At 36.4% G+C, this 17181-nt stretch overlaps 3 protein-coding genes and 1 pseudogene across 5 annotated transcripts; 2 read left to right on the forward strand and 2 right to left on the reverse strand.

Annotated features, from left to right (window-relative positions):
• The first annotated feature begins 850 nt into the window (after positions 1-850).
• On the forward strand, positions 851-4590 carry LOC120342286 (uncharacterized). Of its 3 annotated transcripts, none has more exons than XM_039411055.2 (5): positions 851-1004; positions 1417-1900; positions 2227-2451; positions 2658-2805; positions 2986-4590. In XM_039411055.2, the coding sequence occupies exons 1-5, from the start codon at positions 898-900 to the stop codon at positions 3720-3722; spliced, it is 1701 nt and encodes a 566-aa protein (XP_039266989.2). In that variant the 5' UTR covers positions 851-897; the 3' UTR covers positions 3723-4590. The 3 variants fall into 3 exon arrangements, with proteins under 3 accessions (XP_039266989.2, XP_039266990.2, XP_039266991.2); XM_039411056.2 differs by having other exon boundaries at positions 2989-4590; XM_039411057.2 differs by having other exon boundaries at positions 1420-1900.
• A 4290-nt stretch (positions 4591-8880) lies between these two features.
• On the forward strand, positions 8881-11418 carry LOC120343208 (MORN repeat-containing protein 1-like). The gene is made up of 2 exons (XM_039412343.2): positions 8881-9073; positions 9785-11418. The coding sequence occupies exon 2, from the start codon at positions 9819-9821 to the stop codon at positions 11259-11261; it is 1443 nt and encodes a 480-aa protein (XP_039268277.2). The 5' UTR covers positions 8881-9073; positions 9785-9818; the 3' UTR covers positions 11262-11418.
• Positions 11419-11544: 126 nt separating this feature from the next.
• Positions 11545-13957, reverse strand: LOC120343209 (very-long-chain 3-oxoacyl-CoA reductase pseudogene; annotated as a pseudogene).
• A 1568-nt stretch (positions 13958-15525) lies between these two features.
• LOC120342921 (very-long-chain 3-oxoacyl-CoA reductase-A-like) lies at positions 15526-16916 on the reverse strand. Its single transcript, XM_039411969.2, has one exon. It carries the CDS (start codon positions 16896-16898, stop codon positions 15921-15923), a length of 978 nt encoding a protein of 325 aa, XP_039267903.2. The 5' UTR covers positions 16899-16916; the 3' UTR covers positions 15526-15920.
• Between the last annotated feature and the right edge of the window lie 265 nt (positions 16917-17181).

Here is a 17181-nt window from a genome sequence, read left to right on the forward strand (position 1 = left end):
CATACTAGGCCTAGATAAGACTAGTAAGCTAATATGAATATTTTGCCAACGGAGATATTTTATGATTTCATATTACGTAAATGGGCTGATAATTTCATAAATGAAATAGGACTCATATAACTGCTACTGTTTGTAGTTATCATTTTATAGCCCAGCACCCAGAAATAATTTCATGAAGAGATTAGACATATAAAATGCCGAACAAAAGACTATATGACAGATGAGCAAATAGAATCTCGCAAATAGATGTTTGACAAAACAGCATTAATGACATATTTTATTTCGCGTTTGGCGCCAAGACGCAATTACGAGCTGTCGCATGATGCATGTGATTTTATTTTGCCTTTTAATTTAATTTTTCAATGAGAAATATATATATATATACATATATTTCAATTTCGATCTCCGTTTCCACAGTGATTCCGAAAATACATCGCAAGCATCTGGTTTTATTGCCGTTTTTCATTTTCATCGGATTTTGACGACACGGGGCTAATGGTTTTTGATTTGCGATATATAAGTCCTGGAATTACCCCGCCATTATTAGTCAGCCGAACAGGTCCGACGAAGGTTGTGTTCAACCAAGTCAGATATGAATTTTTTCTCAGCATACTAGTTGAATGATTATGTACCCATTTAGCAAATGGCAGAAGCTAAAGTGTTCAGAGTTCTAACTGAAAAGTGTTGTAATAAAACTTTGCTGCTTTCAAGAATATTCGAGGGGAAAAACAGAATTTACATAAATGATACTTTCTGCATTTGTAAAAATATCACTATAACTTTTGTGGAGAATTTTTTTGAGTAGTATTCATTTTTATATTTTAAATAATTGTTTTTGTTTCAGAAGTAATTTGTTGTAATTAACTGAAAATAATTCAGAGCTAAAAAATACACGATATGAGAGACGGTGTTGAGCATAATATCAAATACGAATATAAAACTTTTGGTGAAACATCTTCCGAACGAGAAGAAGAAAAGAAGTTCATGAAAGAAAAAATTTTAAGGTATGCGCTGTATATATGTAAATTGATACTATCAAGTTCATTTAAAAAAACAAGAAAGATATCATATATGCTGTTATTTAAGAGTGAGAACAAATAATACTCGTTGCTACTTTACCGCGTCTTTCTCTCTAACCTAAGTAATAATGGATATTATAATATAGGACAATCATGCCTAAAGCAGGAAAACATCAACAATATTTACCTTATACTGAAAATGACATACCTCGAAGACTGGCATACAGTGGTTTTGTTATCTATTTTGTCAAGTGGAACAAATAAAACACGTAAAAATTGGGAATTATCGAATAACATACTCACAAATCTCCGATTCTGAAAATTGAAGTTATCTAGATGTGGTTTACTTTGGTCGTATTGAATTACCGTCGCGTAAAAATGTAACTAATTCTTAAAGCAGACTGAATCAACAAAAATCATCAAAACGGACCGAAGAGTATTACAAGTCATCATCACTTGATCTCAGAATGCAAAGCCCCCGTGCACACCCATCCAAGCATCTTCAGTTACAGTCCATGAAAAATCCTGCTATTCCACATTCGATTGATTCCCTGGTAAATCGCAATTCTCCATTACAAAATTGCAAAATGTCTGGCTCCTCTTTACTGACACGAAAAGTCCACGATGAAGATGAAAGGCACGAATACCGCGAAAAAGATGCAGAATCCATAATTCCTTACAAGAGAGTTAAAAGGGAAGTCGATGATTATGAAAAAGTGAACGAAAAATTGATGCCTTCCGGCTTGTTTGATTCTTATAGCCGATATCACGGAAAGAATGATCTTACATCAACAAATGATAAAATTGTAACCGACCGATCGAATACAGCTTTACAAAAGCATGACGACGTTAAACAAATGTTGTCGTCTTCTAATATTTCGGTAAGTAGATAATTGACATAAAATAATAATTGACATAATTTTATTCCGATTTTCCTTATTTTAGTTCTATTACGAGTTCGGGGACTGTTTATGTTAGCCAAGTGAATATACTCCCTGCGCAGACTCTGTCCATAGGCTTCCGCTCCTTTACACAACTTGATGTAAAGTAGGCGAACAAAATGAGTTACCTCCATATTGGTACACTTACTTCTGGAGAGCCAAATAATGTAACATAAATTCACAAGGAAACGTTCGAAACTACGATAACATAACATGGAGGTATGGTATTATTAATTGTGTTAATCGGGTTACAATATTTATTACAGAGTCCAGACCACAGAACACATTGTAATGTTGGACGCACCGAAAGCAGCGATAGTGGAGGAAAATATGACATGTCTGACCCCTCCGCAGTTAGGCGCTATAGAACAGCATTCACCAGAGAACAAGTCGCTAGCTTGGAAAAAGAATTCCTGCGAGAAAATTACGTCTCCAGACCTCGCAGATGCGAACTGGCTCAAGAGTTAGGTCTACCCGAAACAACGATAAAGGTACCATGAAAGAATCGATTTTTCAGTTTTTTAATTACCTTACAACAGTAATAAAGAGAAATACGATTTCGTTTGAGATTTTTCAGATTCACGATTCCATTCACCACGAATATTATGCGAGAACAGAATCAGGATTTTGTCCCCCAACATCACATTTTTTGCGTTTTATTATTATTTTATGTAACATTTTTTGAATTTATTCTAAGGTTTGGTTCCAAAATCGTCGAATGAAGGACAAGCGGCAAAGAATGACGCACTCGTGGCCACTTGCTTTGAACCCTGTATACGCAATGTTAATGTCACAGATGTCTGTTAATGCTCCGAATCCTCTGTTTACATTGCCACATTATTATGGTAAGAAATAAATCTTCTGGAAACAAAAATAGTATAGACTTGAAACTAATATAATATATTCATACTATTTAAGTACATTATAAGCTAGCTTTCCTTTATAAATCAGCCATTTTAAGTTTGAGATACATCGGTAATATGGAATAAATTCCACAAATAATTCACAGATCCTTGTTGTTTCAGCAGATCACAGATTCCCAGGACCACTCTCCTTTCATCCTGCATTGACTGGTAGCATGGTTCCCCCGGTTGTCTCTTCAACGTCGCCAGAACATAGTACATTGTCAAGAACATCTTCATTATCTCCTACTGAGGACACAGCTTACCCGATTCGACCACAGGCATTGCTAGCAAATGGGTATTTATCTCGTAAAGATGCGGTTTCCAAATTTCCCGATGGGCAAGGAGTTTCTCCTACTAGTAGATCGAACAAATCGGATACACGTGAAAACATTTGCATGGATGAAGAATTGAAAATGGTAGAAAGATCTCCATTTAACTCACTGCGAACTGAATTTGACGTGCCCAACAAGCTTTATCAGAGAAGAGCCTCTCTTGTGGACAATGCGCAGTCTCCTTACTTTTCGATGCTGGCGGCACAAACATTGGGTCACCAAAAGTCGCACGCATACTGTACGCCGCAACTTAGTCCGTCTGCATTTTATCCACGTATTGGAATGTTCTCTAGTGATGTTCAGGAAACCTATAGACTTGCTTTTGGCCACGGAATTTCTCTTCCTGCGCAGAACGCCGTTCCATACACGAGGGAAATCTGTCCCGATCTGTCTCGTGCCCCAAGCTCATCGAACACACCGTCACCCGATGACACAACCTCTATGATTACCAATCGCGCAAAGAGCGATTTATCTTACACGCGCAATGCCCATCATGTAACTACAACTCCTCCGATGAAGACATAATGTATGTTTGGAAAAAATCTGAAAACCTATTTAACTATAAATATATATTCGATGTAATTACGTCACATCACTGAAAGGCATGGTGACTATGCACGTCTATGCACTGTATCGAAATGCGCTAATCCTTTTGATGTATTGGTAGACAGTATTTCATAAAGATGGAAATATTAAATTGCACTCATTTGAGTAATATTTTTATTTCAAGTGTGGATCTTTTGTAGAAAGCCTTCGCCATCGCTAACGCGGTCCGCAGTGCTTCAAAGCTTGGCGGGGGTGTTGTTTTCGTCAACTCACACATTTTCGCATTAGTAGGGGGATTTCTACAAACGATCCTTGAGTGTTTTCTGATTTTATCATTTTATCTGATTTACGTGTATATCAGTTTTTATTTTTTGACTTGTACCAGTGTATTATCTTCTTCGTCATTCTGTAATTTCCTATTAACTGGATTTTAAAATGCTCTCTATGTAGTACCATTTGATAAAGCATTCTAAAGCGATCCGATAAAAATGAAATATTGCTCACAAATTTAATCGTTGGTGGGCAATTTAAAAGTTGAATCTTCGTGGGCTCTGATCTTCGCATGGGCTTGCAGTAACTGAAGCAACATCACTCAGTTAAATTTGATTTACCCATTAGCGTATGCATAATAATGAGTGAATAAAAACACATTCTGTGACAGAAAACGAGAGATTGGAAAATGCGAGAAAGAGCCAATTGAATGAATAAATAATGATAAATAAATGTGGTTAAAACATTTGCTAGGAGAAATTTATCATTGCTGGGTTAAACCGTAAATATGGTTGAACATATTTTGCAACTGTAAATGAATTTATTTTAAATTGTAGAGTAAAGATTTGTTACTGAGGAGGTCAAAAAATTGGATCCAGAGAGAAAATTAGATCCAGGAATCTTGCACTAAAGTAGGAGGATTAAAGTAGAAGGCGAGATCTATAATATTACCGTAAAATTTTCAAGTGATACAGCGCGACCAATGGATCGGCCGCGTCGAGTAATTAAATAAAAGAAATTAAGAAACCTCACATTTATCCGCTACGATTAATTAGTACGCTTTGGGGGAGCGATCGGCAACCTGCGACTCCGGAGCCGAATGTGGCTATTTGTTTTCGGAGCTCTAACAGCAGTTTTTTTAAGCAATGGGGATTCAATGAAAGTCAGGGGCATAAAGTCGGTTATACTCACCAATTACAACAGGTGTGAGTCGAGCGTGGTAAAACTAGGTCGCATCAAGGCGATGCAAATCTGTCAAAACAAAAATTTTCTTTTCATTTTTCAAGATCTTTATATTTCGTCGTAAATTGAATTATTGCATCAATCGTAATTTAGTTGGATTCTTCTTAGTAATAACTAGAATGTTGAAGCATAGGTGGTTTTACAAGTTTTAATAGCCACTGACATTAGAGTAGCCTAGATGTTGCGGCTCCGAGTAGGTCTGAGTTTAACGATATACCAAATGGCAATATTAGTATACCAAATGGCTCTTTCAAAGCTAAAGGTTGCCGACCCGTGCTAATGGGGTACCCACAGAGACCTGAACTGAAAATGATAAAAAAGGTTGGTTTTCCATTCGATTAACATTTTTTAAATCTCTGATGCGAGATAAATATGGGAATATTAATATGGGAATATGGGAATTTAATTAGCCATTGAGTTTTATCAGCAGCGGTAGTTTTCCAATCATATTTAAATCGCATACCGAACGTTATGTAGATAGCGGGCAACAGGTGGCCCAGTCAACCAAGAAACAGGTAACGGTGGATTGCAAATCATGTGAAAATGGTATGCCGACTATCGTGAAGTTGTGTGTGTAGTATGAAAGTACAAGGCGCTTTTCCCCCTCTCCGGGAATGCGTAACACGTATGCAACAACATATTGTAAATTAGCCATGAATTACATTTTCTGCCGCAGAATGCTTTTTTCTATTAAACATACTACTGCGGTACTTAGTTGCAACTACTATTTTGCATTGCCGCCTGATGACGCTGCAAGCGTCTTTTGCAAGATGCGGTCTCCGGTGCTCGTGTCAGGCTGGTGAACCATGGTCATATTTTAAGCAACGATATCAATTAATATACACCGAATTCGTCATATCTGTACACGGGACAAAAGAATAGTGTATACAGAAGCTTTACAAACTGATTGCAACCTCGAACGGTTTATGTGTTTTCATGAGGGGGTGGTTTAAAATTAGTGTTGCATAGGTGCAACATCTTCCCTCAGAAGGGAATTTCGGTTGTTAAATTAGCTAAGATTCGTCGGTTTAGTTTAGATTTATAACCAAATGAAATCGAGGTATATTAGCCATAAATACGTGTTTAGAATGATAGAGAAGATATTGGTCAGATTTCCTATTTTGTATTTTCAGTGATCTAGCAGAGCAATTGCAAAAATGCCAAAGGGTAGAATTTTTGCAGAAATTGTATTGAATTCGCGCGTATTTCTAATGCAACACTTTCAGATAAAAAGGCAATTAAGACTTACAATTATGAATATGATGACGCTGATCTTGATAAAACACGTAATTTCCAAAACGATATTTATGTAGGTAAGATTTTGAGCCTAAAAAATCAGATCATTCCAGCATTTTGACTGTGGGAATATATATGGACAGACGATAGCCATCTAAAAACAAATCTAGAGTTAAAACTTAGTCGTGTTTTGAAAGTCAGAGTGCGGCGCAGTCCACCCAGATAAAAAGAATAGCTAATTCAAAGTTCGGGGGAGCACAGTTTTTCTCTGCTCCGAATTTTTGACAACACCATAAATGTATTGCAATTCACTCATAAACCAATCTATACTAATTGCTGAGCAAAACAATAAATGTATACACAAAAATGGAAGTGACCCCTGAACACAAATGTTGCAGAAAACTACCGCTGGCCGTGTTTTTATAGCGTCTTCTAGAGTGGGGGCATGGCCGGTCGATAAATCCAAACGAAGTAAAAAAGAGTCTAAAGTAAAAAGTCTGAAGTAAAAAGAGAAAAATCTCGAAATCTTAAAACTATTTCTATTTTTCTATTTTTTTGCAGCGTAGCGTGATCAAAAGAACTCTCACGCTAAGAATTCGTTCTTCGATAAAATACATAACAGCAAGTAAATGCAAGAATATTTTGATGTAAAAGCTAGATTTTCTATATTCTGGCATTTCAATACTTATAGAAATTCAGTTTAAAATAATTTTAAAGGTAAACGAAAGTGTCAAGGAACAACTCATATGCATTTTTTGAATATTTTGACTTAAGAAACTACCTAGAAGGCAAAAACATGATCTACATCAGGGGTCACCAAACTTTTTTGACCGCGGGCCGGGTATGACTCAAATTGTGTTGAAACGGGCCGGATGAATATTTTTGTCAATGCAATACAATAAATTCACAAATGTTGGGAATATCGCAGAATATAGATCGAGAACATCCTGGGAAAAAAATTAACAAGATTTCTATATCTAGACAACTATCCTGAGTTTAGCTGTTATCAAAACGTTGCTGTCATGAATTAGAAATGTTACAAAATCCGCGGCAAAAAATGTACGCATCACGTCTGCTAAGTACCGTTACGCCGTGTTGAAATACCGCTCATAAAAACGACTGCCTGCTGTAGCTTGGAATTCTATGAAATTTTGACATAATTTAGATAAAATAAACAACTATTATCTGGTATTTGAATTTTTTCATTAGCGCATAAATTTCCCAACATTCGACGCTTTTAAAAATTACGCTCCAGTTATACGTAGGGCAAATTATTGATATTGTCTATGGACACCAATAAAATTTATATGGACGTGTGTATTTCTTGTCTAACTTGATACGTACCAATTTTTATGAAGTTCGTACAATCAGAACATCGTTAATTATTACCCACAATGAACCACTGTCAAACTATCATGCACAACTCCAGCGTTTATTTGCGACGATCTTTCGGCGGTGTCAATGACCGTTGCCAGAATAAAATCCTGAAATTATCTCAATATACCATAGATGTGACGCACATCGAAAGATTAGTGATTGATATGTGTTATTTTTCCATATTTAGTACAGTTCTTATCAAAAAAGTAATACAATCATTATGGAAAAAATTGGCTGTCGGGCGGTACTAAAATTCCGATATCTCCGTTAGTTTTTATTTAAATCGGATGAACTTCAACTTTTTTGTAACATACCTACATGAATATCCGCATCAAAGCAGTACAAAAGTTAGTGTGGCTTTTAAAATTGGAGCAGTACGCGAGGGATTACAGTACTGTTAGCACAAAATGCACATTCGACGTTTATTTTAGCACGAAAAACAAACAGTTTCGTCGAAAGCAAGCGCCACGAGTGTACAAGTGTATCGCAGAAAACGTTACGTACTGGTAGCATTCAATGTCGCAAAAACGAAGTTTTGTTTACAACCACGACTGATAATCTGTCAGGGTGACAAAAGTGTTATTACGTCACTTTTCTGCATCTTGCCGATTGGCCAATGTTACGAAATAAACAAGGACGACGATGCTCATGAAAATCTTCCTTGGAAAAAAATTTAGCCATTTTTGCGTGTTATTGCGGACCGGATAAAATGACGCCGCGGGCCGGATAAAATGACGTCGCGGGCCGGATCCGGCCCGCGGGCCGTAGTTTGGTGACCCTGATCTACATTATCATTTGTTTACATTTGAATGCGCCTTTTATCATAATTGAAGTTTTGAATTGAGCCATGAAATAAGTTTGACAATCCCATTAATATTTTTAACCATCGTGGTATACATACTGGTCATGTTACAAAGTATTGCAAATTAGGATAGAATTTACATATTTATCCCGTGGGAGAGGAAAGTCGATTGAGCAACATACATGTGATATCTTAGAAATAGTCTTTTCTTGGCAGAATTTGCAATAGTGCAACATCCAGTAAGTTCCCCCAAGGAGTCGGAGTGTCAAAAAATTTTAAAAATTTATTATATATGACCTAAAAGTATTGCTTTCACTAAATATCATTTCTTCCCCACTGCTAAACGATAGAGAGGCCGGAGAGGGTTACATTTACTTTATAATACTATTAGTCAAGACTCCATACACCACAATCGGCATTTCGGTTGTCAAGGAAATTTGATACTCTCCTGCTCCATTCACGTTCAGTCGCGATTAAGTAAATTGTGGATGTAGGCCTACTTTTCATTGACTATTAATCCCAGATACATGAAACTTGAGTAGACTATGACAGCATTTTCTTATTTATCGTGGAGAGAGTAAATGAAGTTCATATCGAAATCTAATTATATGGCGCGTCACGGTTATTCGTCCAGTACCGGTACCCCACATTGAGAAGTTTATTGTCAGGTTGTAGATGTACGGTAAGTCAGACTAGTTTACTTTAGTGTTAATAAAATATAAGTTAGACCATCCCCATTACGGGTACCAGTAGCTGATTAGTGAATTAAATAACAGCTTCGGCGGTGTGGCGCATCGTGCTAAGCTTTAGAATAAGGTACTCTTGCCACTTCACCTCTGAATACTCTGCGGGGGTTCGCAGGTTCGAATCCTGTTGGAATAATTATGTCAAAGTGGATTGCTAGACTCTTTGCCACCGTAGGGTGGTTCATGTAACAGCTTTTGGGTTACGGCTTCTTCCACCATCAAGTCCATGAATCTGAAACGAATAACTGCTGAACTGGCTATCGGTAACTGTTATAACTACTGAACTAATACGGTAGCCTACCCAACATGGACAGAGCGGGTGGCCACGGTTCCGCAATGTAAATAAGCAGTCTTTACAGCTTTCCTCTCCACTGGGATAAATATGCAAGTCTATCCTTCTATCTGTCTATTGGTCAAGAAGTTTCATTTTAAAATAGTCTGTATATATTCATAACTTCATTCCAGTGAATTGTGTTTAATCATTACTACATTGTAGATACCTCATCCAACTGAAAAAAAACTACATTAGAACTATGTTGGCTTAAATTAGAATTTGGCGAGATATACTGGAGGAAATTAGTTTAGTAATGTTATTGTTTTTGTAGCGCAAAACAATGAATTATTAAATAATATGTTTTTAATTGCAGAATATTGTTTGACTACCCTATTATATCTAAAGTAATGAGTGCTGTTATACGAACCAATTTCTATGCGGGCGAAACAAAGAATCAACTTCGAGATGGAATTGGAATTTATTATTATGCAAACAAATTCTTTCGTTACGAAGGTGACTGGTTCAAAGGGAAAAAACATGGTCATGGAAAACTTATCATGGCTGACGGGAGCTATTATGAAGGAGAGTTCAAGGAGGGTGAAATAGAGGGACACGGATTCCGTAAATGGCAACAAAGTGGTAATTCATATTCCGGTGAGTTTCATTTTGGTGAGATGCATGGCCATGGAGTATTGAATTATGCAAATGGAAGCCAATATAAAGGTGAATTTTCTAGCAATTGCCGACATGGAAATGGTGTATATCGGGATGAACATGGTAATGAGTATGAAGGATTTTGGTATAACAACAGACAAAGTGGACATGGTATTTTAACATTTAAAAATGGTGATGTTTATGAAGGTGACTTTGTTAAAGGTAATAGACAAGGACACGGTCTCATGCGATTTGCTGATGGCGGATTCTATGAAGGCCAATGGCATGCAGATGTATTCAGTGGTGAGGGTAAAATATCCCATTGTAGTGGTATTTCATACAGTGGTCTGTGGCTCAATGGAGAGCCTGCATTAATTGCGAAAGAAATTGCTCCTGCTGACAGTACAACAGGAAATCATTGTCTGCAAGGACAAGCTTTTAATTTGAAATTGCAATTACTTGATCGAAGTGGTAATATATTGATTGAAGAATGTGGCAGAAAGTTTGAAATTTCTGCTGGATTTAAATATGTTCCTCAAAGCAAAAGCAACCAGTCTCTTCTAGAACTAATAGAAGATATAGAAGAAAAACCTATATCAACTCCTTTCGGATATGATATTTTATCGTATCCCATTGTTGAATTGGAACCATACAGTGGGAAAGACGATATGACATCAAAGGTAATAAGACAGAGCAGCGAAAGTTTACCAAATGTTTCAGAAGTTAGTGAATCAAAATCACATGAAGACAAATCAGACTCTGAAATAAAAGATGAGAGTTTACTTATAAAGCAACCTTCAATAACAGATTCAACTGTTTCTGTTGAATCTAGATCATGGCATAATCTGACTACACCAACTAGAACAGTATATAACGGAACTCTTGGATTTGACAATCTTTTTTTGCCTTACGTTCCTCCCAACAACAAAGTGCCTGATGATGCTAAATCTAAGAGGTCAAAGGGAAGCAGAACAGCAAGTGCAGTATCTTCATCAAGTTCGGAGGGTAAAATTGTCACTTCGAAACAAAAAGTTTCATCTGAGAAAGGTGCTAATCCTGGAGAATATGTAATTATTGTTAAAGAGATAACTGAACCTCCTTTTTTAGGTAATAGACTTGAAATTTTTTTCACAACCGTGACTGTTTCGGCTCCTAAACAGCTTCGAAAATCTAAAACTAAGGTTGCTGGGAACTAAATTCTTATCTATTCTATATTGTATTTCGTAGAAAATTTTAGATTTTTTTTTCATAAATGGATATAAACACATGCGGAATTCGATATTCAATACTCTAACATGAATATTCCATGGATTATCTTAATATATGTTTAATACCTTGCATGGGTTAAGACAGGTTCAAATCTTATGTGAAATAAAAATCATGTGAGAGAGTAGCACTGAGCTTCTCACCATCACAGTCAGTTCCAAGTATCTGATGGTTTGTTTCAACTTTCCTCACCTTCCATGTCTCTGCATGTGGAGCAACCGGACAAGAGGTTCAACATATGATTAACCAATGCTCGCAGTAGAATTCAACAGCATGTCTTCAAAAAATAGCAAATAGAAAATGCATTTAAAAATGGTATTTAGCTGGTATTGCGATCAAGCAATTGTATGTTACTTCTTTTCTCATATGTTAATGTTTTTCTCTCGTATTTTGACTTCATTTTGATATCCGAAATAGCTAATTTGCTTGATTTAGACGTCGCAAGCGCCACTTTATAATCCAGGGAAGCAGCAAGTCTGGTAAACTCGCATAAAACAACCGAATCAGTTCATGCGCCCAATATCCTGTTGTCATCGTCGATTTTCCAATCGTTTTTATCATACAGTTTGCGTATCGTTCGGGAGTGGGTATTGCCATGCTTGACTTTTTCACCACATGCCTGGTCATATTTGTTCGCACTATTCCCGGCTGAATGCTCTGAATTACTATACCGTGCTTACGATATTCCCTCTCCAAGACGCGCGAGAGAGTATCGTCGAATCTTTTGGATGCACCATATGCGCATAGCATGGGGCAGGTGAACGACGATGCCAGTGAAGATACATTGATAATTAATCCTCGCCCTCGGTTCACCATTCCTGGTAGAATTATTTCCATCATCTTCACTCTTGACGATGCGTTACAATGAATTAGATTAGTCATAGATAATGCTAACGATTCGCCATCGTTGAATGCGTCCAAGAATGCTGCCGTCTTAGGACTCGGCATCCCAACATTGTTAACCAGAATTCCCACATCGAGATCTCTGACTACACTTGATATCACTCCATAGGGCGACGGCTCGTCGGTTGTGCTATCAAAGTTGGTAAAGTCGTAAGCAATCGTCATTGTTTCGATTTTGTAATGTTCTTTGATTTCTTTGGATACCTGGTTCAGTTTTTCGGGATTTCTGCTTATAAGTATTATATCGAGGCCTAGCTTTGCGAGTTCGACAGCAAACGCTTTACCAATTCCATCAGTAGAACCAGTAACCACTGCCCATTTCCCAAATGCAGTTAAGTCTAAGAATGAATCGATGAAATATGTTGTGTATAAATTGTATAGTCCAAGTGCTATCCTAATTGTCACATATATTGCGGTTAGTATTCCAATTCCGTACAATAAGAAACCTTCATTAGCCATGTCGGTGAAGTCCGTCATCACTCCATCTATGTGGATTGTATTCTAATTGAAAATTATTCCAAGATCCTGGTTTGGGTTCAAAAATATATATTGTACCCGATATATTTCTAACCCTTGTATAAATTATATATATATATATATATTCGATATGACGCCAATGCATCCAATATGAATAAGATGTTGATGTCTGAAACAAAATTCTATTCGTAGAATGAAATTTCCAAAAATGAATAAAATAAAAAAATGAAATCATGCTGTTCACCTATTTTAATCATTTATTATTCGAAAATTATGTAATCCTCCATTATTGCTCTGACACCAGAATTTTTCCTAATATGATAAGCAATTTTAACACAATTTCAACTGATTCATTCATAGTTGTTACTCGCAGTTGTTTTCATGTTAGCATCCTGAATCAGCGTTGCAGCTCGAAGACTTCTCGACTTCTGTCACACAAACTACGTTCATGGTACACTTATTTGGTATATTCATTCATTTAGGCCCACTTTCGTCCTTTTTGCTGACAAACAAATTATTGATCAGTTGAATTATTATACCATGACAACTGAATAACCTACGCCAGGGCCGGATTTAGACAACGAGATGCCCTAGCAGCGCTGAAAAAACTAGATTGACCTAAAAAATATCTAGATTGGAAAACAAAACATCCAAAAATATATCTAAATATGAAGTTACTAAATTTAATAAAAATAAACAAAACAAGAGGTTTCAAATAGTACATTATATTACATCATAGAGGATTTCGAAGATCATACGAAGTTGATGTTGTTGCTTCAGAGGGATTTTTATATTTTCTGCTGTACATTTTTTTTGAAACCGAAACAGGTTCCTCATATGACGTGCAACATTGTTTATTTGGAATTGGGTTAAATTTAATGATAACTAGTATTGCATTCAGTGAATCTGTCTTACTGCTGTTTCTTAGTTTGATTTTTTCATAGTTTATTGCACTAATTTTTTTCAACATCAGCATTTAAATGACGTATTGCGTTATTGGTCTACTTTTTGACTTTTAGCTGGCTTTCTGTCCTGCCGATAATAATTTCAAGATGGTGACCGTACATTTGAAACCATACATTTGCAACCGTATATCCGCGAGTTCAATCTATGAGGGTGCTAAAATACATGGGTTAGGGTTAGCGTGGGTTCAAATATCTAAAAAAAAATTCTATAGGTACAATAGTAACCTTGATGACTGACTCCCATGCTGACATATAATGGATTGCTAGTTTCCCGATTATATATTGCACATAATCTATTACACATATTAACATTGCTCGTCTAACTCTACTCATAATAAACTACATATCAACCTTACATTTTTTGTACTTCAGTGGAAAATTCCGACAACAATTCTGTTGAAGGCGAAAATTCCAAGAGAAGCCTGCTCAAACAATGATATTGCAGTTTGCATGTCACATATGATATCATCTCAAATATGCATCTTGGCTACATTGGCGGCAAACGCAACCACCCTAAGCACGCACCCCTGAGCAGCCAGTGTTTTATATTCAAGATTCTTAGTCAAAAGCGTTCTAGCTAGAGTAATTTCTCAGACTGTTCATTCAAGCGTATACGATTCTCATGTTATGTCATGTTCCAAAATTAGCTTGATCGCTTCAAATAGTAATAAACTTTCAAATAACTCGGTCAACTTTTGAAGCATGACAAAGACGTTACATAGATCCATTTCAATCTACATTGGTTATAGCGATGAAAATATGATTGATCACGAGCAGTGATTTCCCTACACCCCCCCTATAGGGGGTGAACACCCCCCCCCCCCCCTAAAATTTCAGTTCTGAAGGAATACAACATTATGCGCCATTATGATCAGTTGACGCGCGTATTTCAAAATTTAATTCATACAAAAGTCAAACATACATGTTCAAAAAAATGTGAAATGTGTAACAAAACAAGCCATAAGTAGCCATTCATACAATGCCAGATGAGCAAGTAACTTCATTAGTCACTATCAGTTGCAAATTACTTGTTGAAACGTAGTAGTATATATATATTTACGGTTGAAAGCCGTGCTTGTTATCTATTTCCCGGGAATTCTATCAGCTAAATATTGTAATTATTGATTTTATTACATAACAAACCGCGATGCTAGGTGTATCTAAAATCAAGCTTAGAGCCTATTTTGGTGCCTATTTCTCAACCCCAGCCGTGTCGTCCCGCACTTCTCCTCGCTCCCCTTTTCTGGCCCTACAATTTTATTCTGCTGTGGATTTTGGCTCGCCGTCAATCAACTTGGGGGCCCCTCATGTACATCGTTTCTTAAATACATACCATTTTTTTAAGAATACAAATAACCTAGTATTATCTCTAATAGTAAATTATTTACCACCCCCTAAATTTCGAAACACCCCCCCCCCCTAAAATAAAAAGCTGGGGAACATACTGATCACGAGTATGTCAAAGTATATTATATTCCAATTACGTCACTACGCTACGCCGAGTCTATGAACCACAAAGACGTGGAGCATTGCTAAAGACAGCATTGAAATGGACTATATGCGACGGGTTGTCATTGTAGACTTTGAAGGCCGAATTGAATTTTTGATTGATTGGCGAACGTCACCATGTATTATGTTTGTTATTTTTCTTTGTCGAGCAAATAATTCAGGTTAATAAAATGGCAAGATTCCGGCATAAGATATTCTAATTTGATGTGTTGAACTTGCGTAAACAGGAGTTTTATTCTAATAGATTAACTAATCTAATTAATTAATCAATTAGTTCCTACCCGTTAGGTTTCGGAGTCTAATTTTGCACAGATAACTGGAGAAAATGAATAATTGCGTATTTATTCCAATAAGCTGCAAAAATCACAATGAGTGTGTTTTACGGAAATGATATATAATTGATACTAAAGAATTCAATTCAAATATTTTAGTCGTAACATGTTGTTTTTCTTCAATGAACGATTTGAGGATAGCCAATTTAGGAGTAAATCAGGTGAAAATGGTTATACATAAGAATTGTCTAATAGAAATCATTGCGGAAAGCATCCGCCCGATTTTGTGCTTTGATTTCAAACACTGGCGTGATTCATTAGTCACAATTCAGTTTGAAAATGTAGCATTTGTGGATATTCAATTAGACGGGAACCATGACAACATCAGAAAATTGTTGACAATGAAAAAACATAAAATTAAATTTATTATACATAGCACGTAATTTTATTCACAAATTCATTTCTACTTTGTGTTTCGAGATTTCAGTCGTTTCCCAACCTTCATGAAGTATTTGAACAGAGCCCGCCCCGTTATATCCTCTGGTAGTATCGTGGTTAACCATAGCGAAATGGTGTGCGCCCAATATCCGTTCGTGCAATCAGACTTTCCAATAGTTTTCATCATATGATGGACGTAAGTTGTAACCGTCGGATAAATTAAATTGGTGGAGGATCCTAAAGGTCTCGTCATATTGGTTTGCACAAATCCTGGTTGAACACTTTGAATTATGACGCCGTGCTTTTTGTATTCTTGCGCAAGAGAAACTGATAAAGTATCATCAAAACGCTTTGTTGCAGCGTATGTGTTGAGTACGGGGAATGCAAAGCCAGCCGACAAAGAAGAGATGTTAATAATCAAACCAATTTTTCTGGTGATCATACTGGGAAGAACAAGTTCCATCATTTTAACTCTGGATGATGCGTTGCAGTGGATCAAATTAGAAATCGTTTTTGAAAGAGCTTCGCCGGGTTTTTCAGATTTATGAAATACATCTACACTACCTATTGGCATTCCGACGTTATTAACCATAATTCCTACATCTAAATCTTTTATTGCTTCTGATATTACGTTATATGGATCACCAGAACTTGGTGAATGATCGAAATTGGTGAAGTCGAACACTAATATCTTTGTCTCAACTTTGTAAGCACGTTCAATTTCCTCTGCAACCTTTGTCAATTTTTCCAAATTTCTGCTGATGAGAAATATATTGATTCTCCGCTTTGCGAGCTCATGTGCTATTGCTTTCCCAATGCCATCCGTTGATCCTGTAACAATCGCCCATTTTCCAAATTTTGCAAAATCCACGGACGAATCTAAAAAGTGTGTGACGTAAAACTTGTACGATTTATTCACAGTTTCGAATACCAGAGCAATCACAGTGATAATTCCGAACATGTAAAAAAATGAACTATCAATTATAACATCGCTAAAAGCCATTCCTATGTTTATGCTTTATCTGAAGTTATAATTGCAAAATATTATGCATGTTTGCTTGATCAGCATGTAATCAAATTTACAATAACCGAAGTTCAAATCACTTTATTTATCTGGCGTTTATAGAAAGTGCAACTGATGCAAATTCCCTTCAAAATAAAATCACGCGCTTTAATATTATTCTCAATATCGCCAATTGCAAGAAACCTCTGCAAATTTGTCCACTGAACATTTAATATCAGGTTTACGATAGTAAACACCCAAGACTTGTATATATTTCCTCGCA

Source organism: Styela clava, chromosome 3, assembly GCF_964204865.1.
Source record: "Styela clava chromosome 3, kaStyClav1.hap1.2, whole genome shotgun sequence".
NCBI classification, from domain to species: Eukaryota; Metazoa; Chordata; class Ascidiacea; order Stolidobranchia; family Styelidae; genus Styela; species Styela clava.

What these genes read in the sequence shown, in the direction of transcription:
- LOC120342286 (XM_039411055.2), top strand. Translation starts at nt 898, where the DNA reads ATGAGAGACGGTGTTGAGCATAATATCAAATACGAATATAAAACTTTT. An exon ending in ATGAAAGAAAAAATTTTAAG is followed by an intron (nt 1,005 to 1,416) that starts GTATGCGCTGTA and finishes TAATTCTTAAAG; the next exon opens with CAGACTGAATCAACAAAAAT. An exon ending in TACCCGAAACAACGATAAAG is followed by an intron (nt 2,452 to 2,657) that starts GTACCATGAAAG and finishes ATTTATTCTAAG; the next exon opens with GTTTGGTTCCAAAATCGTCG.
- LOC120343208 (XM_039412343.2), top strand. Translation starts at nt 9,819, where the DNA reads ATGAGTGCTGTTATACGAACCAATTTCTATGCGGGCGAAACAAAGAAT.
- LOC120342921 (XM_039411969.2), bottom strand. Translation starts at nt 16,898, where the DNA reads ATGGCTTTTAGCGATGTTATAATTGATAGTTCATTTTTTTACATGTTC.